We start from the raw sequence: 27,081 nt of genomic DNA, 5'->3' as shown, positions 1-27,081 counted from the left end.
AAAAACCGATTTTCGTGCTATAAATGGGCTATAAAGCTTAATCTGGAATTACGCCAATCTGGCAACACTTGTTTATGGTCTCTAGAAAGTGAACGGACTTGCCTGACCAGTTTAAAAAATGTCATGTCGAAATCCCATCAATTGACGTAAAATTAATCAAAAATTATCAAGATAATAATAGAAAATATAATACTTAACAACAACAGTAATGTCGTCCAACGATTCATGTAAGTTTTATAGAGATGTGATGAATTATTATTATGTTTTTTTAAGTTCAATGACCATGCTGAAGGGTGTTTGGCCTGAAGGGAAGAATGCTTTTTCCACATAAAAGTTCAAATTAGCATAAAATTTATCAAGTTTCTTGCCAGAAATCACTAAATTTAACATCCACAATGCTTTTATAATGTAAAAAACATATAAATTCATTCACATATTGATTTTTATTCTTTTTTTTCCCCCTTTTTCAGTTTGGGTGGAGCTCCATTTAAAACCAATGGTAAAAGTATGTCAGGTGAATCAGCTAGCTGCTACTATAGATTTACTCCATGTTTACAGTTTACACATGTTTTTTTGTAGTAAATATGTAATTCTATACAAAATATATTGCGTAGATGCGCATTTTCTTTGTTTATGTTGCATTTAGTCTGCTGCGGGGTGAGGCGTCGACCTATCGCGCCGGCCGAAGTGGCGAAGGAAATCTGCTTACTTTTCCGTGGGATTGGGTTTCGGGTAGGAAGCCTCTGCAGATTTTTATAGTTAATCTAATCTGGGAATTTGTCCCATTCTTCACCGACTAAACTGTCTCGTGCTTTGAAACTGTACATGGTACAGCCTGCAACACGCATTAATCTGGCCCGCAAATGCATTCAATATGTCATTTATACGTATTACACTATTATACGTGTATATCTGGTAATCATTTATACTAGACTTTTATAATCTGTGCTGATCAGGCAGCTGATATGTCAAATGAAATATGCCTATTGTTCTGTGTGATTAGGTTCTGGATAGGAAGCTTTGGTAAATTTTCTTAGTTAACATCATCTGGAAATGTATCCCCATTTTTCACCATTTGGCAGACTTTTTTGCAAATTAAACTGTCTTGTACTTCAAAATGGTGATCCGCGTGCACATTAATCTGGCCGGTGAATGTATTCGGCACATCATTTATACATGTATATGTGGTAATCATGTACAAATGATTAGCAGACTTTGTAATCTGCTGGTCAGGTAGCTGATGAAGAAAAGGAAATATGCATACTGTTATGTGAGATTGGATTCAAATCTAGATAGGAAGCCTTGACATTTCTTTGTAAATACTCTGAAAATGTTCTGTCTGATTTTTTGTCTTTGTCACAAATTAGACTGGCTTATATTTTTAAAAGTGTGCCCAAACTATGACTTGCACACGCGTTAATTTAGCCCGCAAACATATTTGACACATTATATATACATAATAGAAATAGGTTTAACTTTTAGTAGGCCCTATATATGTGGCCCACCTATCAATGATTTACGCACAGTTTCGGTCCACTATTGAATGTGTGGGTCCACAAATTAATCACAGACTTATAAGAGTTCGGTTCGAGCATTATTTTATCTCATATGCCTATGCTAGCTGACATCATTCTGGGTATAGTCATCTTACAGTGGTGGTCCCTATGTATAACTCTCATAACATACATATTATACACCAACAAACTATATTGCATTATTGCTATAATAGGGAATGTCGTGTACAAATTTTACATCAAATGTAGTGACAAATTGTATGCTAGGAACCGTGCAAATATAGAGATTAGATTGAGATATTATGCATAATTATATAGATTTCATTAGTTACAAATTTGATGCAAATAATTAAATAATGGATTAATTCTTGAGCATACAAAAAATATATTATAAAGAACACATACAAAACAACCTGTATATACAGTACAGGAGAATATATAAAAGCTTTATCCCAAAATTTAATTTAAATTTTTCTTGCTTAAATTTACTAAAATACAATATTTAATGTTGAATTGTATTTCTACAAAAAAAAATAATATTTAATAACATTTATATATAATATTTACACAATTTAAATGTTATTAATTGTAATTTTAAACATAAGTAAACATAACATCTATACTGTTTCAAAGAAGCGGGAGTTTGGCATTTATCCAAATCGACTGAATGTTAAAGGGCAAGGAACTCTGCAAATACTTTAGTTCTATTGTTATTTATAAATGAGTTTAAGCTAAATAAGCCATTTGTTAATAAATTTAATAAATTGTGTAATAAAATTTGAAGCATTTAAGGTTACTACTAGAATTAATTTTCTATAAATTTCTTGTTGATTTATATGAGTGAATTAATTAATTTTATATATTTTGAAGCAAAAATAGCTTTGGAATTTGACTATCCAGAAATCTGATTAAAGGTACTTTTGAAAATGTCAAGAAATCTATACGCGGGAGCTTACGTCGCTGCGCCAAATGTCGATATTCGATAAGATTCTTCGGCGCTAAGTGCCGAAGAATACTAGTGGATGACTCTGACGTATTTCGAGTCGTATACTAGTCAAACTGGGTCAAAAAGTTGCATAACGACTCATTATACAGGTTATACTTATATAAATTGTGTTTGACTTTTTTATAAATAGTAATTTACGAGTGATTTTATGCTCGCCATCGTTTCGCAATTACTTGTCAATTGCTTAACCTATTTTAATTTTTCCACTTGTGTTTTTCTTAGTGGATAAGTGATGTTTTATTATTCTCAATGTTAGTTAATGCAAAGGTATAATATAATATATAATTCTACTGATCTGGCAGTGGTGTACAGCAAAGTGTTACTACTACGTTGCCGTATCGCACGTTTGTATCCTGTTTTAAATGTGGATATTCGTGTTTATATGACTTTAATGAGGATTGTTGTGAGGGATTGTGGTGTAGATGCTCTACTTTGCAATGTTTTTATATAATAAAAACATTTAATGAAAGGAATCGAAGTTGTTCAGCTTAATTCTTATTTGTAGTGGAGGCTTTTTTGTATGTCAGTTATCAAGTAGAAGTAGGATATTGAGCGTCTCTGCCATGAAGTTATGAGTCTTGAACAGTTTTATACTTCATTAACAGCAGAAATTGCTGTTAATGAAGTATAAAACTGTATAAAATAACCAGAAATTTCATTTTAAAATGTCATTACGCTCCTGTACGTTCCTTGAATTTTACTATTTATTGAACAGTCAATATTGGGGATATGCTTCACTTGCAAAAGCATATTTAGAACATAATTAGCCTTAATTTTAGTCATTCTGAATAAATTTACTTGTGTACTAATTAAAATAGCTGCTGGTTGTTAGATTTATTTATTAATTAAATATCATATGCCACCAGTAAAGTTGAAAAATGAGGATGGAGATGTAAAATTTATCCTAGAATTCATAAATAGCAAATGAGAAGAGATAAATATATTCAGATATAGAATAAACTTGCATTAAAATAGTATATAGAATGCTTACAAAATGCATTGCGAATAAAAATGCAAGTTGTTCCCGATTACATCCCTATAAATGACAAGCAACAGAGTACGTATGCATTACATTAGATATATTTTAAGATTTTTTTCATTATAAATAGGTCATACGGTGACCAACTTGATCTTTTTTTACCATCGGCAATTAGAATAGAAGCTACCCGCAGCTACGTTATACCTGTCTAATCAGGTTTCTATACTCGTTTGAGATTAGAACAGAAAACGATCCAGCTAACACGACCCATTTTTAATGACAGCCTTTCATCTTTACATCCTGCTCAAAGTATTCTTTTGCTCATTCTTCTAAACTTAAGGCCGAATCTCGTGATTTTCGTATTAGTTCTCTAAATATGTGTCTCGTAATCAAATTTTAGCAGCATTGCACACATTTGTTACATATTGAAAATGTGTTTCATACTACAGTTTCATCCCTAGATTCACTGCCCTAATTTATGCTTCGGTACATCACTTAAAAAGCTTATTGGTGTCATCTGAGATATCTATTTATATATTAATAAGTATAAATATATATTTTTAGTTATATTGCTTCAGCACATTGAGTCTGATTAATAAAGGTGATTCTCTTTCAGAAAGAATGCTACCATTTTAAATTATTGTAATTATTTATTATCCGGGAAGGTTATAACGTACCAGTACATTAAAACATTGGAAAACCTTCCAAGTTGCACATTTGCCCATTACAATTTTTCGGCACGTGCACCTCACATCACATGCCATTCATCCGACTGATATTCAAATTCTTCCTGCACTCGTAATGGTATATCAGTTGTCACTCTTCCCGCAATTCTCTGGCTCCTGCAGATTACTCACATTGCAGTGACGGGCGATTCTGTTTCTGCAAACTACAGAACTCGAAAATCTTCTCTGTTGTGGAGTTACGGTGATTCCTAGAGATACGTTTGAATGTAGGCAGGAGATGAAACTCAGTTACCTTATCAATGAATGTACATCATGTACTTTTCATATAATAATTAACATAATTACAGTAATTCAAACTGAAATATAGTCCACAATTCGTTTTGGAAGACCCCGTATAGTCTAGGTGTTTACTTGAATGTAAGGTGCACTTTCTTCTGGTTGTAGTATCTCCGAAAATAGAATTTGTTGTGTCACGATTAGCAGCTTGTAGTGCCACGCATCTTATTTCTCTCACTAATTCCATTGTGTCAGTTTAACAATTTTATTAGACCTACATTCATAATAGGAATATTTAAGACGGTCGACTTAGCTCAACACCTTTAGTCTGTTATAATCACATTGTGAATACTTGGATGAAAATCCCAGAAAGGTCGGCTCTTTCGAGATATGTTGCATTTTTGAAGCTTCAAAAACACCGATAGCAATTACGTGTGGGAAGAGACAAGCTTCAGATTTGGTGTCAATTTGGAGGAGCCTAACTTGGAATCGAGGAGGTTTCCGACTGATACAGCGGAAGTGCAATAAGTATTGTTCAAGTAAATACAGTATTTTTCTGCTTGTGAACTACACTGAATTTTTCATTTTTCTAACTAGACTACACAAAATCTGTGTACTGTACGATTCGGATTGATTTCTATGTTCTTTTTTTCACCGTATCCCACGTTTAAACTGATTTGTCAGGTCGTACGGTTCTTCGAAAATCATCAAATAAATAGAATTTAATTTACGTAACTTGGTGCTACTGGCAAGAAGTTACCAACAAGAATAGTTATAACGGCACGTCGTGCTAAAATATCCGATACTTGATTGTCGCTTTAACTTATCCGCATAAACGCGAGTAACTTTGGCATTCTTGATAAAAATAGAAGCACGTAATCGTAAGAAATGCAGAATTAAAATGACTAACTTAAAGTAATATAGTTATTTGCTGTTGTAAAAGAGTCATTACTCTTGATTTGAATGATTAATGTCAGTCATCTCTCAGTTAAATTCATTTATTCACATGATAACAATAGGAAGTGTGTTCTGCGTCTCTTACTGTTTTCTATTCTCTCAAAGAATTTAGATCACTGTCTAATACATTAGCATCGTCAACAATGGGCACATTCGTGTGCGGTTCTAGGTCATTGTCTGTTATATGCAAAAATAGTAGCAATTTTTTATTTTTTTTTTTTTTAATGACAGATTTGTGTCCTTGGAATGCACACGATACTCTGATAATTCTCGTTACAGAATAGTTTACGATATACAAACAACTTGTTTTGAGAGGTGGTTTGTATATATGCAGTGACACAGTATGGGCCGTATATCAATAGAAGCCGCGAATTTTGCCCCGTATTGGCTGACCAGATACATTGTAAAATTGACTGCATGGCTAGGAACAAGGCACGACGTACGGATCAAGTAAAATTTCCGCGTCGGCGAGGAAAGTGTCGGCCAAGTGCTCCAAAGATCCCGTTTCAAATTGGGACCTTCAGAGAAGCGAGTTGGTGTTTGGACTCGAAATCTCAACTTCTGAATCTGTAAGATTTTAAGTCTAAATGCCATCTTGTTGCTCTAGGGGTCACGGGTTCGAGGCTGGATCTTCAGAGCATCCGGCTGAGACTTTCCTGCAAACACAGAAATTTTCATGCCTTGTTCTTCACCGTGCGTGCGGCCAGTGGTATAAAGTACTGGTCAGCCAATATAGAGCAGAACTATTACCTCGCATAAATGTCTACGTTAGTAGAGTTATCATAATTTGTGTATAATATTTCATAGACGTAAAGATTTTTTGGGGTGTTTGGACCATATTCGTTGTTTTATCGATTAGTGAATGTATGGAGCAACAGATGGCGCTAGAAGTTATTTAATTGTTTACGTCCATTACTCAACTCACGTTTTTGGGAAAATGTTTGTATTTAGGTTAGCAATATTTTAATCGAAAATGGTAAATTCCCGGCTCGAAATCCTCTTTAGAAAACTTTCAAGGTCATTTCCCTCTGTCATAAACCAATTTTCGAAAAATCCCCTCTGGCTTTTGTGGATGCCGCGACAGCAATAAATGCTATTTTTGTATTGTTTATACATCGTTTCGAGAAACAGGGTCATGCGTACAATTGACCTACATTAATCTCGTTTTGCCGTAGAAAACGCTCTGACCTCTCAATAAGAATTCGAACCCATTTCCACAAAAATTCAGTCAACTTTTTCTCGACTCTGCCGCACCGTCATTTCGCCTCCGCGTTCTCTCGTCGCGCGTCGCTAGCTCGCTCTCTCTCTCTCTCTCTCTCTCTCTCTCTCAACGCTCACCTACGGCGCGGCGAGTAAATATAAATGATTTTAAACACGAGAATCGTGTTTTAACGTAGAAATCGCCGGCGCCAAACCCGTTCCCGCCCCGAATCTCGTATCAGAATCGCCTTTAGTTTTCAAGCGGCACGTCATGCGTGCGCTCCACTTCGTGCCCGTTCGGATGTGGGTCAGCCGGTTCGTCGACCTAAAAAACATCCTCTAGCCTAATTTTTCGTAATAACAATTCCCTTCGTGGAAGCCACTTTTTGTTCGGATCACACGCGAAAATCCGGTCGAAGTAAAATGCCTGTCCGAAAACGGGGCGTGCGTCGGCGCGGCGCGGCTTCGCCAGTGACTTTCTACGCGCGCCGTCTTATATAGGTCAGTGAGTCAGCGATGCGACCGAGAACTTGAAACGGCGGACAGTACTGGTGATAAAATACGTCACCGCCAATCTGCATCCTGCACGGTCGTTTTTTTTTTTTCCTTTATTTTTTTGCCTTTCCTCCCTCTCACCATAACGTTTGGCAGCCACGCTGCGCGCACAGACCTTGTCCTTCGACTGTCCCGACTTTTCCGCACATCGCCACATGGATCGGCACAAGTGTGTGGGTGTGGTTAAATAGTCATCGACACCTGCGCTCGCCAAGGCCATAACTGCTCGACATGTACAAGAAAGAAAGGCCTAAATTGTCCGTCACTGCCCTTCTCTATGGCACCCACAGTCCCTCTAACTGGATACCACTCTCAGGTATGTCAACCCCCCTTCTGCGTAAGTTCGCCATCCCCCTTTTTTTTCACTCCCGATACCTTTACATCGCGTCCTTGTCCTTGATGGCTTCGACGTTCGCCAAAAACTTTCTCTGCCACTACAACGTAAGCCAAGAAACTTCGCTAGGAGCCGAAAAGGCGCTGTGTTCGTCGTCGTGGCGTTCGTGGACATTTTTGTTATATTTTTCTCGTCTCTTTCCTCCGCGCGCCGCCGAAATCGATAACGATGATCTCTGACGTCGCGTCGCGCGCCGCGCCGTCCACTTCAAGGTCAGCGAGTGGGTGGTGCTGACACTTCGACGTTTTTCCCCCGTTTTGCTAATCGGTAATTACGGGGAGTGAGACGTGTTAAAAATCGATAATTCGACTTCGTTTTTTGCCGTTTAGACGTCTCTGAAATTGATTGGTCAGTCCTGCGGAGAGTGGCCGTGTGTAATTCGGGGAGCGCGGTTTGCGGGGAGACGTGCCGAATTTCTGCTTCCGACGAGGCTCGCGGATGCCTTATGCACGTTTTGCACGGAAGACTGCCGTCGGTTTCGTGTAAATAGCACCAGGTTTCGGATTTTTTGCGCTCGCAATCTTTCGAAGTTGCATGCGGACGGATTTCTGCGAAGACGAGAAAGTTCTTACTAGTTTTCCCTATTCGAATTTCTCTCCAGTGCTCGAGTGTCGTGCCTCAAACGTCACTCTTAATCCCCGAAATGAAACAACTGTTTTTCTTGCGTTGCATGTCGCTTCCGGCTCCGTTCTTGGCTCGAAACTTGGTATAAAGTAATCGGCATCGTTCTAATTATAGGAAGATAACAATTTATCTGTCGTGTTGATACTTTGTTATCTTTGTAGTTAAACACAGTGTGATTGCATGTATTTTGAGTTTAGACAGGAAGGCGACTGGAATTGCTTCCGATAGCTGATTTCGGTCAGAATATTAAACGAAAATAAATGATTTATCAACAGTTAATGTTGATTTGTGTCATTTACGTGCAATAATACAATTTTTCTGTACAGTTGTTTGTGTTTTTGTACCCATTTTTTGTTTGTATTTATGTAAATGTTAGTGTATAGCAAGCTTCTGCACAGATTAACGAGAAAGTTTGCATTATCACGTGGCATAGGGATTTTACCAATACTTTTATTTGCATAAAATTACTGTAGGATTGCAGATTTTCTACCAAAGTTGATCATCTTATTAGTTTTCAATGATAAATAATAGCTGATAGTGCATGAAATGCATCTTTCCTATATTGATAACAAGGTTTTTAGCTTACTACACTACTTTTTAGATTTGGAAATTTGTTTTAAAGCATATTTACAACATTGTTGTTGTTTCTACTTTATTCAAAGATAGGCTCAAATCACATGTCTGCTGTTTAATAAGGTTTCTTCTCCCTATCTCCCATAATTGATCGTAATTATAACAAATTTGGGTATGGGGTTCCATTTCGACATGTGCATTATGAATCGGTCTCATCTGTAAAGGACAAAACCGAGTCTTAACATGCTCGCGCCTGTGTTAAAAGACAGTTGAACCCACGTTCCGATTGACATTCGACCGAAAATTGCCCTGCGGAGAAATCTCGTTTACAGAAGCGAACTCTATTTACAGCTTTATCATTTATTTTCATTTTTATCTTAAGATACTTCTAGTAGCGTTGATAGCTTAATTTCTTTACATGTTAAAATGTTTCTGAAACCACGAGTGTGCGCCTCTTATCACTTTTTAGTCGTTAAAAGTTGCGCATAAGCTTTCTTATCAAAGTTTTTATAAGATAATCAATAAAGACTCGACTATAAAGCCATTCGGTACTATAATTTAGTTATGGGTTTTGATAACTTATTAAATATTTTCATACCTGCTTCGGCCACTTGTTAATACCCAATATATCTAGGATAGATGTTCCACTTAGATTGAATTAAAGAATGATCCTTTACAGTACATTAAAATACTTGTTATGCTTCAATTTGTAGGCTTCGGAATTGATTGTAATTGCATTTTAACTGTATGATACGTAATTACGGAGAAATTGAAGCTTTTTTCTTCGGAAAATGCACGTTTTCTGCATATAACTTCAGTTAATTGTGAGATTCATGGAGCCTGGTAAGGTGCCAACTACATAAAATTTTCTCAATAGTCGGGTACTTATGATAACTGTTTGTATATTAAATGACTTCCAGATGGTATGAAGGAAAACTTACACCGTCCAATAGGTAATTATGAACTTAAAGTTTATAACACAGGCAGTGAGTGAATACTGGAATGGTCCGTGAATTGAATTGAAAATTTCGGTAGAAACGGGAAAAGCCTGCACGACATAGTATAAGAGCCACGAAGGTCTATTTTAATACAACAGACGGGGGACAGTTGGTTAGATCTCTATTTTCTTTCATTCTGTTGGCATTAAGGGCCGTGTTCTCGCAGCCTGTATTAATTATAGTGTGTTAGGATCCCGATTATCTGAGGTTCTTTGTCATTCAAGGTTAACACATGAATGAACACACTACTTAAAATGTAAAATAATAATACGTATTACAGGTTATTTGTGGAAAGACACTTAAAAGTGCTATCGTATAAATTTTTTCTCTTTAATTTTTAATAGATAATGGTCTTGGCATCCGAGTTTTTGGTTATTCAAGGTAGTGCCAGCCCGTGTTTCCTCAAATAATATTGTATCTTCTGATTTCTTCACTAGTTACTGGGGCCTTAGTAGCCTTTATAAAACAATATAATTTCATTTTTCTAGATGGACTAGTTTAAAGATTATTAGCAATTATTATAGTTCAAATTTAAATATCTCAAAGTAAAGAAATTGTGACATTCGTTGTTTTTCCCTTCACCCTTCACATAAGGCAGGTCTAACAACTTCATCCTAAGTGGATCAGTGGAGGTTAGAAACGACGATCGAACGTTAACCTACTTACTCATTGCACCAGTTTTTATACAGTTGATATCACTTTATTATCTAATAAAAATGAAATTGTTTGTTTATAGAACTTATAAAGTTTTATTATTATGCTTTTTCTATTGTGTATGACAAAATAAATGATAAATGCGTTTGCGCGAACGGTGGACGCCGGATGCGGTATCTGCAATTGTACGAGAAGTACGACTTTTGGAGTGTCTTGCGCAGGCGAATAGCGAAGAGAAACGAGGACTTTTCGGCAATTATTTTGTATAAAATAAATGTTTCAGGGGCCAAGTTAGAAATTTTCGTGTAAAAGGAGGTGGGTTTTCTGCGCTCGTTACCGTTAACGAGTATTTAGATTGTTATCTTCAACGTAAGTTTAGAACGAAAGCGGCTATTGATTCAAGTTTAAAGAATGAAGGCTGCATTGTGTTGTAAGGAGTGTTGCCCTTGACTGCTAATGTTAGTAACGAAAGGGTACTTACGCAAACAATGAAATTAACCTTGAAACTGATCTTTCGTTACTCTCGTGTAATTAATTTACGGCGAGTCATAATACTACAATTATTTTGGCAGTTAGTGTCGCACGTTACGAGATTTATCCTCGCCGATCAGAAAATTCTCGCATTTAATGTTTGCTTGGCAAGAAATGTTCTGCAGTTGGTCGCCAATAAATTTCCAGGAGTAGCAGTGAATATGTAATAATATATTTTTTGTTTTCTTACATCCGTAACCTGTTTTCCTCGTGAAATTACAAACAAATTTAACTGGAAGTCCGGCGGACATTTCGGGAATCGCATCACTTTGTCGCGTCTGGAAAATTATGTTATGGTTATATTTAGCTTCTCGTGACCTGTTTGCGGGAATTATTAATTGTAGTTTGCGATAAATGCTTGTACGTGTTTGTGATTAATTCTTTAAAGTTGCACGTCACGTTGTAACTTTCCTCTAAGCTGTAACATTTTTAGATTTCTGTAAAATATTTTAATTTTTGTATATATTTATCCCATTTGCTCAATTATTTGTATTATTACTTACCTCATATCGATTTTACCATTAAGTTTCTGCCCTCGTCAAGATCCGAGAGAATGTTTGAAGTCATTTTTGCTGTCGAGTGGGGGATTCTTTTAGCAAATAGTAGCAAAAGTTGGACTCTGACAGTTGTGAGACGTGCTAAGTTACATTATTTAATGCCTTAAAACAAGCAACAAATCTGTGCTTTGTTATGTTTATGCCGTCTAATTGATATATGAAGCTTGGTGTTACAATTGTTATCTTATTACAGGAAATATGTAAGGTATCAATGGGTTTAAGATAGATAATGAAAGGAATACATAGCTTCAAATGCCAGCATTAGAAGTCTTAATTGTCTCCCAATAAATACTAAGCTTATGTCAAAACATGCCATCATTACTAAACCTATTTGTGGCCTGCCCTTGTGTTTATGACCATTAGCTAATGGTCATTCAGTAAATGAACGAATTGGCCTGTCGTATTACCCTCAGAATCAATGAAAAAGTCCTCTGCACAAGTGCCATAAAGGCAGAGTTTAGCGTTAACACTACTCAAAATATGACTGACATTAGGTTTCTACACCACAAAATAAGTATTATCAACGTATCTGGTGTAACTTATAAGACAGTGTGGTGCCAAAAAGATGGGAGAACCAAATGCTTCGATTGTCATAAACTGGCCATGCAATATGCTCAAAAGGGGGCTTTCCACAGGTACACTCCTGTTTTTAAAGAGGGAAAAAAATGCATAACTCCAGCATATCATAATGGAAAGTCCGAGCTTGCAGAAATACGACTATATTTCGTTAGGCGGGTAGAGAGATTCAGAGTTTGTAATGGTTAAGAATTTTCTCATCGACTAAGGTGATATCTTGTATTCATGGGTATGGAGAGAAGCTCTTTTCATCCAAAGTCCTCTTTGTGAATGTCATTGAGCATCTTTGTATCAGGTAAAACATATTCAGGCCTCGTGTTGGGAGGTTGTGACAGGCATTTATGGCTCCAAAGTTTAGTGTTTCTAAGTACAATATAGGGGAAACATCCTGCATGTAACATCTTTATTGAGTGACGAACACTTACGAATGGTTGTTTTAAGCTGTCGGCATGTATTGTCATTCAATTCTGCTAAAATTCTCCTTTGAGTTATCAATTACCTGTTTTTTCGAGCAATTTAAGGAAATTATATAACTGACTCCAAATTAAACATATTTTTGAATGATAAACGTGAGTATTCGGGTGTATACATCTGTAATTTCATATTTAAAATGCTGGATAAATGATCACGGAAGTGTTTATATACATGCCAACACATACTGATGAAGCCATTATATGATTCAATAATTATTTCTGCTGCATTTTGATATCTTTGGGCAATACGTATCATTACAGTCGACTTGTAGGGGCAGTTTATGGTCTGACGTCAGCATGAAGCTTTGCTAGATTGGGTTCTTCTAGGTTTGCTATCTTCCTCTCAAACTGTACACACACACTTCTAGTCTAGCGACACAATTTTAAAGTTAAACACTGCTCAACTTTAACATTTGATGCTGTGCCGAGTTAGCCCGGAGGTCATCTTTAGGGGTTTGTATCAAGAGTTGACTGCTACACTCTTGATAGAGTCCCCGAAGACAAGCTAAATAGTGCGGAAATGCAATTTACACCCTATTTATTTCGTATTTCTGCTTTGTTTTTATCATAACAGTTTGTTACAAGCCGGTTTTTATGCAGTCATAAAGTATCACGATGCTGCATAGTGTGCGCACCTCAAACTTAAGCTCGAGCATAGCGAACGTAAGTCGGAACATTTCATTTTGAAGCAAAATCTTAGACGTGTTATGCGACTTATCGATAAACCTGTAATGAAATTTGCCACGTTTTAATTAACTGCACATTGCAAAACCTCTTCTGCGAGGAGTGATAAACATCAGTCAAGAAACTAGTCACGCAACATTTATTTGCAACATGTAATGTCAATAATTAATGCCTTTTATATTAGTCGAATTGATGTGTTCATTTGCAAGTTATATTGTGTCGATTAAAGTATAAAAAATCGGGGAGTTTCCTTTACCCGCATGAATTTTTTTTAAGGTTTATCATCTTACGACCTCAGACCTCTTACTGTTTGATTTCGATTAAAGGTATTATGGCATAAAGGCAATTCAAAAAAAAAATAAGACCAAGACTTATCTTTGTCCTATTTTCTACAATTTTATTGCCATTCATTTAAAAAGAAAAGGATTGTTGATAAGGATTTATATAGGATTTTTTTATAATAATGTGTGAAGAATATTACAAGGAAGATAATTTCTTAAAATTTAACCTGATAAGTTGGAAGATATCAATATTTTATGTCTTCTTTTTTGTTACAGTGCAACATAACTATCTTTTATTACCTTTTTCTTGACAGTTATGTAATTAAATCTGTTATTTTATTGCCATTTATCTGTCCGACATCTATTTTGGGTGACTGGAAACAAATATGCGAGACGGTAGTTCGATACATTTTAATGAGTTTGCGAGTAGTTAAACTGCTTCAGCTATTTAATGAGATGGCATAATTTAGTTAAGTAAACATTAATATGTTTATACAAGCTGTCTGTATTAATTAAATTCTATTTTTTATGAAAAATGTAATGAAACCGGTGCGGTAGAGTCGGTGGTTTCGGGTTATGCGAGACCATAACTTTACGTACATTTTCATGTACTGTAAGTTTAACTAATGTAATGTTTGTATGACATGGTACTTGGTATTGTGCAAGAACCTAAAGAAACGAAGCATTCTTGGCTTGATGTAACAATATTTTCACAATTAAAGGGGGATCTGTAGGACATTAATGTTGTAAAGAAGAGGGTCTACTGGTTTTTAATGCAAATTATAGATTATTTGTTTACTAATCTTCATAAATTAATAACTAGGACATCATGCTACTTTGTAGTATCACGATAAAATTGAGGTGAAGCTGAAAAAAGAGAGGCAAATCCTGCACTTGTTAGGCATAGAAGATACGATCCTTGTACAGTACAAACACAACAGGCGATCTTTGCACTTGCCGCCACAAAAGAAGTGATCCTTGCATTTGTTGATCGTGGGAGAGGTGATCCTTGCACTGGCAAGTTCAGAGAGACGATCCAAGAACAAAGCAATCAATGACGATTGCTTGTTCTTGTGTTTTGTTCATTTTTACACCTGTTTTCCATTAGGTGTGCTTAATCATATCAAAAGACATAAAGATTGTCACATTAATACATCTGTATGTCAAAAACAGTTATGGACTCCTATTTTCTACATTTAAGTGGACCCTCGTTACGTGTTCGCATTCCTCATCACAGTTAATGGAAAATGGCAAAGTTCTATTAAAATCAATCAAACAGATTTTGAGAACAAACATAATTTTATAGGTCACATAGAAGTGGCTTTGGTAACTCTCTGCCTCAATAATTCTTGGCAGTTATCGACTGTGCGCCCCTCAAAAGCACCTTCAAAGGTGTGCACAAAGGCAAAACATCGTTGGACCGTTTCTTGTTCTTTCCGCTTTGTTATATGGGATAGTCCTTGCATTTATTGAAATGCAATTATCGATCATTAGTGTTTTCGTATACTCTGTGTCGTTGTTTAAGATCGTATAAATTCTTAATAATTAAGTTTATAAATCTTCTTCTTTATATAATTTATTTAAATACAGCTTGGTATACACTTAATTTTAATTAATTTCTTTTTTTAGCGTCTAATATGGGTGGGACATCGATCAGCAACGACGGTGCCACCATAGTGACCAGCAGCCAGTCACAGCCTTCGTTTCCGAGCATCCACAGCAGTAATTTTATTTCTCCCGTACGTATCACTTATAATTTTGTACTAATAGAGTATATTTTACGCATTATAATTGATTGATAACTGTAGTTGTTTGTCACAAAAATTCTAACACATACCAATTAATGCTAATATTCTAAAAACCTATATTGCCAGCTGAAACAGTAGCTCAAGATGCTAATTTCTTGACTGAATTCTGAAACAAAATATAAAGTTTTCAGTACGACAGACCTTGATTTACAATACTGTTTACTCTGTATACTATCAATTTTTTAGTGACACTCTCCATAATAAGTCTGGTGTATGGTAAATGTTCGCTTTATAATGGGTGTACGACTGATGCCATCCTGTCTGCATGGATGAATGTAAGTGATACATAAGCCTGGCAGTCAAATGCCAGTTTATATAGTTTCTTAGGTAAACTGGGAGGCTTGTCATATTCAAAAGGGGTTACGTTGCATGTTATCAGAGTTTTTGGTTATCTGACGTAGTTCGGTCCACATTACTTTAGATAATCGGGACTCTCTCGAGTTGTCGGGCACGGTGCTGCTTTCTTTCGGCGTCACAGGAAAAAATAAACCGATTACATGGCGCTATCTTGTACAAAATGCGATGCATATAAGTAAAGTATTAATTTGTTTATTTACCTTCGCTGGTAAACCTCGATGTTAAATGTATCTGTTATTTTTTCAAAAAATTTCCTGCGAGTCAATACACGACGTTCACCGAGTTGCAGGATGTTGTGAATGTGCGGCACAAGGTTAATCAAGGCATAAAATAATTATTTATACCATTCCACGGTATAAATAATAAATTCCTATTACAAATAATAATAATTTATTGTTAATTTAAAATCATCGCTAGGATGCCCCAGTGGGTATTTTAGGCATACCGTTACAGATTACAGATATACAAATACGCGATCAATGGCTTATATATATATAGATACAGTTGAGATATTATCTTCATTGGTAGGCAATATGTTCTTGGTAGTTACTAGACAGTTTTTAATATAATTTGTATATAAAATTCAAATAATCCTCGAGAATTTATAATAGGCTTTTATATGTTTTACAGCACTCCAGCCACTTCCCACCAAACCACCCGCTAAGCGGTTCCAAGCATCTCTGTTCCATTTGTGGCGATCGTGCGTCAGGAAAGCATTACGGTGTTTACAGGTACGTAAATCTCTCACGGGAAGTTATACCGGTGTCTTAAATAATTTGGACATTGTTTAATTAAGTCAGATGTTATAAAGCTACTCGACAAACTGAAAATACATAAAATATTCATAAATGATGCTTACAAAATTACATAAAATTTAATCAAGTTAATGTGTTTCTGCTTAATAATTGAAATAGATATATGGAAAACATATTAATGTTGACGTTTAAAGAAATTATGTACATTTTCTATAATAATATTGTACCGTATATACAAAACAGAATACATAGTCTGAGATAATGGAGTTAGTTTCAATGATACATGCTTGAAAACAATAATCAGAATTGGCACAGAGGAAACAGTGAACACACTATTGTAGTGAAGTAAAAGACATATGTTCTTTGCTAATATATTCAAATACAATACTTTTTTCATCAGTGGAAAGATTTGCATTTGAGCATGCACATGACTGAGGTTGGCTGAGTATGCGTGAACGCATGCCAATCGTAGGTGTGGTAAAATGCTTTGAGTCGTTTGCCGCACTACCTCGAACCAAACAAAATGCTGTCATTCCATTAAATTTTTGCTCATTGTAGTTGTGTTTTAACAAGTGTCTTAAGGTTTGTCTTGCTCCCGTGTAACTGGACCAATGCTAAATCGGTACCTTGACATTTGACATGTCAGATTCTTCAGCCTGTAGCATACTTTGCATTGTTGCCATGCCTCATTTTTATGCATGCCCAAATGTGTGCCTGTTAAGCGAACTGTAAGAATTTTGAATTATTACTGAACTTGCATCATAAATTCTCTTTTTATCTCCATTTACATAGTAATTTCACAGACGTGGTATATAGTTCTTTGTCTTTAATAGTTATTGACATACAGCTCTGTAAGGCTAATCCATAACGCCTCCTGCAATACTGCTTTTATCTCATTTGATCACTCAAAATGACATTAAAACGGTCTTGGGTAGTTTATAATGGATGGACTCACCCAAATCTCACATTTTATGTCCAGTTTTGTGACATTTGCACGAGTTAATTTGTCACGAACGGTCTGAAGTCATTAAACGGTAAAAGCAGCATTGCATGCGACATTATTGGTTTAATGCCTCCTGCATAGCGTAGTTGCAAAAGATGGCTTATGGCAATGTTTCCAGAAGCCGTGCGAGTGCTGGAAAAAGTGTATCATTGTCCAAGGGGATTAGATTGATGTTTTAAACTATTCCAGGCAAGGAACTATAAATCTTCAAACTTTTGGATCCTAACCACATAGAATTAACTCCAATTAAGCACCAAAATTCAAATATTTTTCATTTTAAAGTGTGGCAACTAGAACACTTGAATACAATGATACAACTTTCAATTATTTTTTCTTTAATAATACCTTATTAATTGAATGTAAACAGTTTGAAATTCTAGTTTTAATTTTTAGAATAACAATACATTTTGTCGATTTAGCTGTGAAGGATGTAAAGGATTTTTCAAGCGCACGGTGAGGAAAGATTTGAGTTACGCATGCAGGGAGGAAAGGAATTGCATTATCGACAAGAGACAGAGGAATCGCTGCCAGTATTGTCGTTACCAGAAATGCTTAATCATGGGTATGAAGCGAGAAGGTAGGAGGAGATAATTCAAATTCTATTTGTGACAAGATAAAATGCAAATATTTGAAAAAATAACTAGTTTAGGATATTTTCAAGTTTTTTTTTACAATAATTGACCATTGCCACTTTAATTTTTACATTATAAATAATTTAATTTGTTAAGGCAGCCCCGTGCATTCGGTATTCGCCAATTTCCAAACAATTGCCTATTCGTCCTTTTTCATTCGGCACAGGATACCAACGAGGAATGAGAAACATCAAATATTAGACGCAAGTAATTCATCCGCACTACTTTGTATTGACAGAATATTTACTTCACATTCAAGAAATACTGATTGCGTGGAGCCGCCTTTAGCCTATGCATATTTTATAATAATTACTTAAATACCACATTCACTTGTGCAAGAAGATTAAGAACATTTAAGAAAATTTTCCGTGATATTTTTGGCTTGATATAAATTATCCTAAATGACTCTATGACTATCTACATTTTGATCGTCTCTCCGGATTTTTGCCAGCCGGCAAAAGCCTATTTAGTTTGTTCCAACCTATATAAGTCAAGTTTTTAATGCCTCAAAATATGAGAAAAATCGCTTCCAATAGAATGTACAATGTGCCCGAGTCAAATTTTTCCAGAGAATTTTAATAGAATTTTGGCAAGAAAGTTTAGAAGCAACGAGACATAATCTCTTCCTCAATTCATAATTTCTTTTCTTGATTTTAATGTATTTGACACAACTTTCAACACAAATTTCGAACTAATTACAAACATTTCTCGCAGTGTAACAGTTGCAGTTCTGAGTAATCCACTCTTTTTTTATCCTTTTGCCTATACGACTGTTTGTGTAGCAAACACAGGTTTTTCTAGTAACGTCTAATTCGTAATTACTAGTTACTTCGCCAAGAACTTGTTTATGTTGTCGGAATATTATTTATAGAGAATGTCGCCTTCCAAACGTGAATAACAGGAAAACATACGGTCTGATTATTAACTTTCTGCTTTACAGATGTAAGAAAGAAACATATGGAAATCAGCTAGTGAAAGTAACTTATATAATTACAGTGATAAGGTCAAAGCTTTGTATTAAAACATATAACATTCATAATGCTGTGTCCTAAGTAGATTATTAGGCATATATTAAAATGATACCCAAAGTAAGTACTTGTTTATCTAGAATATGGTACCAAGTTTTGTGAATTTCTGTGTAAATCACAATTATGTACTACAAGTATTCTACTCGGCAATGTAATGAACTCTTTTGTGTGTCTGTCAGAACGTGACTTGTGGCCACCGAATGATCACTACTTATTAATCTGTCAGGACAGCCGATTGCCCAAAAAGATTTAAATCGTGGTTTCAGTTGCTCGTATTTTCTTTGAAAAATCAACAAACTTTTATAATGTTCGATTTGCTTTAATTGTTTAATATTGACACAAAGATAAAAGTTCATTTATTACACTTAATTATGATAGTAAATAATTAAATATAATGATGTAGAGTATTCTGAGATATACTGCACACGAAGACTAACAACCGACTGTCGCCTCCCTTCCAAATACACAATTGGAATGTGATAGTGGCATCCGAACCAATAAAGTAAAGTAACTACCACGTGTCAAAATTTGATCGTAGTAGAAAAATTAAACCATCTGACGACTTAAAACACGGAAGAAACACAGAAAATAAGCCAATGATTGGATTTGCCGTCTTGTTTGACGAATGAATTTTTTAAAGTCCGTTTATGGGCACCATTTTAAAATTCTTTACAACGAAATTATTTGGTAACTAACTGAAAATTTTTTGATGATCAGAGTCAGCAGCAATCAGTTGTTAGAACATTTGTTAGGTCGGTACAAAAATACAAAAGTTCATTTACCGAGATGTCTGGAGATTCTTATGAAGCTACTGTTAATTATTAAGATATTAAGCATTCGGGCTAGAGGTAGGTAGTTAAGCTGTTATCTACTGCTAAATTTAATCATTAGAAATAATTTAAATTAAAATATTTCGGAAGAAAAGACTGATCCAAAGTGGGACACCGACCCACAGCTGCCATTTATCATGCAGGCGTGTTACCAGATCACACAGAGGTCTGAATAGCGTAACTGGCAATGCATCTGCGCGTTAAAGTTATGATGCCAAATCCATATTTGTGAGCCTCGAAATTTGTTTTGAGGCTCACAAATATGCTAAATTAGTCTGTATTAAAAACTCAAAGAATTACAATTTGTGTTAAGTAGTAATAATTAATTTAAATAGCCGTACAAGAGGAACGACAGCGAACTAAAGATAGAAACGAAAACGAAGTCGAGAGTACGAGTAACTTTCAGAGCGACATGCCGATCGAAAGGATTTTGGAAGCAGAATTGCACATAGAACCAAAAAGGGACGATGCCGATCCCGACGTGAGTACAATTTTTTGGAAGTGTCGATTTTTATAATATAATATGAATAGACAAAAATTTATTAATTAATTAAATTTACAATAAATACAGATGTATTATAATATGAAGTAAAGAATAACTCTGTGTATATAGTAATAAAATTACAATGGTGATGAGCATCTCTTGACTTGACCTGTCATATTGAATTTGCTACGCCTAAGCAAGAAACATACATAGAATCCTTTAATGATCATTATTAGTTTAAATCAGTGTGATGGCACAAACAACGCTGGCTGTAACATGTTCTACTCTCCGCAATTGCTTTGAAAGGTTGTCAAATGGGGAGAGCATTAAGAATGGCATCTACCGGTTCAGAATTGCACAGAAAGTTAAAGGATCAACTTCGTAATCTGTCTTTGTTCACACCTCGGGAGTACAACAATCATACAAAGGAGCATTTATTTTGAGGCCCTTCTTCGCCTCTGTACTTAAAATTTGTTAGAATTGTTCCACCTTATGATAATACTGTGTTCCCGAGGTGTGCGATTAAGCATAGATTACAGAGATGCTCTTCTAATTTTTCTGAGTGTTTCTTCTATTATACAGAATTTTTAGCTGTATTTTCATTTGTGGATTTTAAATCAATTAAATAATTTGATTAACAGCTTATTGCTCTACCTCAATCTTTTATGATTCTTTTGGGAATGGATTTCGCTAGGAAAATCAATGTTTTCTATCAATATCTTTCTACCTAACTGCACATGTTCTTTATATGCAAATTTGTGACTTCTAACAATATATTTTTCCTCTGGTCATCTACGATCCACGACTGCTTTGATTTGGCCATTTGTAACCTAGTTTTCTTGGGTTTTGACATCAACACTTGTTTGTATTGTGCTTCTCTATTATACTTATACCAAATTTTATATGTGAATGACCTATGTCATTTGCGTGCAGTCTTTGTTAGAGTTTTACTATCCCTTTCATTATTTTTCCACAAGTGGCCGAGTGGGAAAAAACCACTGAACATTGGTAGTTGGTCTTGGTTTTGTGCCATGTCGGCAGTCTGCGGACTTGGAGTTTTCCAGGTTTTCTTCACATTAGTAACATCGAAATGGGGATCAATTAACCATAAGACCTTCTGGGAGGCATCATTTATGTGTTGTGTTGCCATATATGAATAAACCAACCAACCCTTCCATTATTTGATGGATAATTCCCTTGTAATTGCCGTGGTTTTGTCGCATCAACAGAATAATAAAGCTTGCGTGTATCTACAGGCACTCGCTTTATAACCATATATACTATTTGTGTATTAAACAATACAGAAAGCTATGTTTTACATATACTAAATAAAAGGCGATTCTAAAATTTTTCTCTATGCAATAGTAAAAACTGTTGTACTTCGTTAGCACTATGTAAGATTTTGCCTAATTTGCACTCAAACAAAAGGCTATCACATGAAGTCTTTGGGTCTTTTTTACATGTCTAACATCTAAATAGATGACAGTTTTCTATAGAAAGTCCATCCAGTTAATTTACATGTCTTTGCTTGTCTAATTGTATATTGTGTGCAGTAATTTATTGTGCTTAAGGATAAATGTAGACTAATCAATATTGCAGCAAACTCGTCTGATGCAACATCAAACTAAATTTATAGAATTGTTTTACGTTCAATCATCGTCGTCCAGTCATTGATTTGTTGTCACTCGTATGTCAAAGAGAGTAATTGAAGGGTGTGCCTTCGAGGACTCTCGGATTCGACACGTCGGACGTTTCCTGTTGCAAGATACCATGCACTGTTAAATATTTATGCCACTAGTTTTGGCTACAAGCTGGCATTTGGAGTCAAAAGATTTTGACTGATTATCATACATTACTCATTAATTAATTAATCTTTTTTCAATAAAATCGCATGAGATGTAATGCAAAGCTACAAGCAACACGTCGCAATCACCAATTTTCTTCACTTTGTAAACATTCTTCTGAACAATAGTTCATAGAGGGTTAGAGAAATGTTTTTCGGTTCTCTAGAACTACATCAAGAATGAGATTACGTGCCGCAATGTCACAAGATCGTCAAAAGAAAATAGTCACGTGGCTGTGGAAATTTCATCTCGCATCAAGTTGAACATGATCGCATCAAGTAGTTTGCACTTAGCCTGATGGCATTCTTTAAGTTTTTATCAAATGCTTAAGAGTAGTGTTGACATGTAAATAATTTTTATAGATTAAATTCAAAGGAAATTAGTCATATCATGTGCTTTTTCCATAACTTCTCATTAACCTCCACTGACCCAGAATAAAAAAAAACAAGAATGAAGAACAAAACCAATTTATTTGTAGAAGGTAGTTACAGTCTTCACCTATTTTTCCACATAATTGCCTTGTCGATTCAGGCAGACATCATACCATGACACCAGCTTTTGTATACTCATGTCGACGAACGTTGCCACCAGGCCGTTCGGCCAACCTTTAACACTGTCAGTCAGCAGTATACAGTGTGGACCTTGAAATTTCAGGAAACTCCTTAATGAGCTCAGAAATTGTGAATCGACGTCTTTCTCACACCAGTTGATCCACTTTGTCCACCAAATCGTCTGTCATCACACACTTCCTCCCTTGACTGCCCTCATCGTGAATGTTGTCATGTCCTTGTTTGAATTTCCTGCACTATTTACGTACACATTCTTAGCTCATGAGGATCTCACCATACACATTACACATCCTTCGATAAATTTCACCTCCATTCAGCCCTTCGGCCTGTAGAAATCGAATCACTGCTCGTACTTCACAGTTGGCAGGAGACTGGATTGGCAGCATCGTGTTTGTGTGTTTACTGCAGAGTAGCAAATGTCTAAAATAGTTTGGCACAATGTTAAGTGGTGAGGGAATATACTACTCACTACGTGTGCACCCTGTCCCTGTCTCACATGCTTCTAATTTTTTTTCATGCATTAGCAGAGGTTGAAAAAAATAATAACCCTCATATTTCCAGCATTACAATTACAGGTAATTTATAAATGCAGAACTAACGAAATAAATCTTTCCGACAGCAAAAGGATCCGGTCGCGAACATCTGTCAAGCTGCCGATCATCAGTTATACCAATTAGTAGAATGGGCAAAGCATGTCCCTCATTTCACCGACTTGCCTTTGGATGACCAGATGGTATTGTTGAAGGCTGGTAAGTCGATATTCTGTGGTTATTTTAACATTTCTATTGGCCAAGATTCACTTTTTTGCACTTGCTTCCAGGTTGGAATGAATTGCTGATTGCAGCATTCTCGCACAGATCGGTAGATATTAAGGATGGCATCGTTCTGGCCAGCGGCTTAGTGGTGCATCGGAACAGCGCTCACGGAGCCGGCGTGGGGACGATTTTCGACAGGGTTCTGACGGAACTGGTAGCAAAGATGAAGGAAATGAACATGGACAAGACAGAATTGGGATGTTTACGAGCTATAGTTCTCTTCAATCCAGGTACGATGTAGTTTCTTCTGTCGACGTTAAACATTTCGGGTTTTAACCCATATAAAAGTATCCTTATTGGCATCCCTTTCTGTTCTTTAGATGCCAAAGGATTGAAATCCGTCACCCATGTCGACAACCTTCGTGAGAAACTCTACGCCGCCCTAGAAGACTACTGCAAGCAACATTATCCCGACCAGCCCGGACGCTTCGCCAAACTGCTGCTTCGTCTTCCGGCACTCCGCAGCATCGGCCTCAAGTGCCTGGAGCATCTGTTCTTTTTTAAACTGATAGGCGACACGCCCATAGACAATTTTCTAATGACTATGCTGGAAGGTTCGGACGGATGAGGTCCCGCGGACAAGGTAAAGGACACATTCCTCGCCCTTCCCGAACACGGACTCTGCCGGCACGAAAGTATTATGTGGAACGCGCGACGCAATACTGCCTCTCTCCTGCATAGTTACATAGATCTGAATATATTGTGGGAGTAGTTTCGTTCTCTGTTATTTGTTGTTGTTATTGTTGTATAAAAATTGCCCTTTTGGCCTTATTGTTATGAACTATCTTTCTATTTTTTTTTTTTTTTTGTTTATGGAATGGATTTATGTACATATAATTACTTCATGCATTATTTTCATGTTAAAAGCATATAAAAAAAACATGTGATACATACAAGTATATATCTATAAATACATATACATATATATATATTATTTTACATAGTTTAGTTTCCATTTTAAATGAGATATTTTTACCGGTGCGATCATGTCGATGCGACACACTCAGATTTTTCTATTTTTTAAACATAGTCATAGCAAAAACTGTATTTTTTTAAAGAATGTTCGGAGCATTTTGCATGTTTTTAAAAATATATAATCAAAAGATTATTGGGGGAGGTTGCATTTTCGTATAGTCGTAGATATTTTAAGTTAGGAAACTATAAAATTTTCTCTCTGTTACTGCCGCTGTACATTTTTTGTACAGGCTAAAATGACTTTTTCTTTGTTTTCTCGTCTCAAATGACGAGTTTCTCTAGAGTTAAAAAGCTTACATTGTACTGTTTTCTTAAAGATATACGAGAATTACTTCTGAATTAACTTTTACACAGGTTTTCCAGAATGAAATGAAAGTATTGAATAGACTAAAGCAAATGCTGCCATGCATGCTGGTGTTTTCACCTTTGATACTGTGATGTGCTAGACCCTAACGCAGTATATCCTCCTGCTATGTCACAAAGCTCTCTATTTATAGCTCTTATTTGTAATAGTGCTGTCAGTATTAGTAGAACCTAATGCAGTAGGTTACCCTAAGATTCTTATCCTCTGACCAAATCCCAGCACATTTTATCATCTCTTCTGTGTTGTAAAGCTTCATCCGCAACTCCTCTGCGATGGTGATAGCAGCCTTTCTGCGGCACTAAAGTCTTTATTTTCTGTAGCTTCTATATCTAATGGTATCCTTGTTGCTGATAATAGGATTATTCTGATCCAGACTCTGACGCAATAAGTTTTCCTTTAATAACAAGGACCTTATAATACCTCAATTGTAGGGATAATTATTAAATTGTGTAAGATCTGATTAATTATACGAGTGTAATTTTTCTTCCAATTATATGGGCTCTGTGTTTGATTAGTTATGGTAATAAGTAATACCCAGGTTTGAACTTGCTATCAGAAAATGCCGAGATGTATATCACGCACTGCCCACGACAGTGGTCTAATACCTCATTGCACGGCCTTCCGAGTTTCGGGAGCCACGCAATAAGCTAGTTTCATTGGCATGTTTTAAAGCATAGTAACGTCATTGACAAATTTATCATTATCCATTATGCCCTGAAGAAATTAGAACTCTAAACAATTGCATAAGTTAATGCCTGGCATGTAAATACATTTGTTACTTAATGCAAAACATCACAATGGACCCCATGGCATATGATCCGACATGTTACTGGTCTTCGTACTTAGAGAATGCTAAATTTGTTGTATAATAGATACGGATTAACAAACTTCTACGAGTGGTGCCAGGTTTTTGGACATTTTTGAGCTTTTACAAAGTTCTTTTAAGCTATGCGCGATCCAATAGTTGTGGCAAGTATTACGTGTTCGTGCACTCTCGTTAATTGGCCCGAGGACTAAATAGTGTGCGACTGTGCTGTGTTAAGATTGATTGGCAAAGTTGCAAAACTGTTAGCGAAGACATTGTTGCATTTGTGTGCACATACTGTAACATTTATTTGCCATACACATACCATATACATTTGATTCACAAAAGCTATACTGATAAACCTGCTTCTAACGTATCTGTCACTTTTTGGTGGGTGCAGTTTAAAAAACTTGTACTGTATTGAAACTAGAGTTCTCTTAATCTGTGTAAAAGCATACTTTATGTAAATAATTGTGATGCAATCACTTCAAGTTACAGATTTTTTTAATAATGTTCACTGTATAAAGCCCTCCCTCATCTGTTCTGTACTGTTTTCACTCTGGAATGTCTGCTTACAGATAAAACGAGCGTAAAACCGACGCTCGTATCTTTTAGAATAACAAATTGAATCAAAATGCACTTTGGAGCTTTAAGACTATGTTAACGCAAATGAAAATTTAAATTTGTCCCTCGTGGCATTCAAGTAATTACATTATAAAACTCGGACCCGATGCATCGTTTAAAATCCGAGCAGGAAACCGTACTTTCGGCTGGTACAAACCTATGTAATCGCATTAATTTTATGCTCTTAAAACAATCTTACTGTGTAACTCGGTTGTGAAAATGTATTCGTTAACAAAGATGTTCTCGTCTGTATTTTAAGTACAAATTACCGTGCGCGAACGTGGCCTACACGTGCCGAACTCTGCCTGTTTCTAACCGAACTTAAAAGCTTTAAACTCGAGTCTGGTCGTTACGACTCCGTCCAGTTACCCGCGGAAGAAGGAAAAGGTTACGTTGTATGCTTTTGTGAAAACAGTAATAATAAAATTTCTGCATCTACAATTCGAAATCTGCATTGTTCTTGTTTACATACACTGTTCACGCCACTTTGTGGGACACCACACTAACACGTTAACTAAAGGATCGATCTTGCACACCGAGAAGGTCCTCCTGCAAAGTTTGATCCCATTATTTTGAGATTGCGGTAACACACCGAGGGCATCAAACTTGCTATTGACAAAAATAGCATCGGTTAGCCATGTTCAGAAAAACAATTCATTGGTCATTTCAT

At 35.9% G+C, this 27,081-nt stretch overlaps 1 protein-coding gene across 3 annotated transcripts; it reads left to right on the top strand.

Annotated features, from left to right (window-relative positions):
- Positions 1–69: 69 nt before the first annotated feature.
- On the top strand, positions 70–26,859 carry LOC136984508 (retinoic acid receptor RXR-like). 3 transcript variants are annotated; one of them, XM_067281513.1, is made up of 8 exons: positions 70–227; positions 15,148–15,257; positions 16,314–16,414; positions 17,861–18,018; positions 20,267–20,412; positions 23,448–23,577; positions 23,649–23,873; positions 23,964–26,859. In XM_067281513.1, exons 1-8 carry the CDS (start codon positions 209–211, stop codon positions 24,209–24,211), a joined length of 1,137 nt encoding a protein of 378 aa, XP_067137614.1. In that variant the 5' UTR covers positions 70–208; the 3' UTR covers positions 24,212–26,859. The 3 variants fall into 3 exon arrangements, with proteins under 3 accessions (XP_067137614.1, XP_067137613.1, XP_067137615.1); XM_067281512.1 differs by lacking the exon at positions 70–227 and adding an exon at positions 7,240–7,489; XM_067281514.1 differs by lacking the exon at positions 70–227 and adding an exon at positions 10,789–11,110.
- The last annotated feature ends 222 nt before the right edge of the window (positions 26,860–27,081 follow it).

Source organism: Centruroides vittatus, unplaced genomic scaffold, assembly GCF_030686945.1.
Source record: "Centruroides vittatus isolate TY-2023 unplaced genomic scaffold, ASM3068694v2 contig_921, whole genome shotgun sequence".
Classification (NCBI taxonomy): Eukaryota; Metazoa; Arthropoda; class Arachnida; order Scorpiones; family Buthidae; genus Centruroides; species Centruroides vittatus.
Note: the sequence above shows the minus strand (reverse complement) of the source record. Positions and strands in the feature narration are given on the sequence as shown.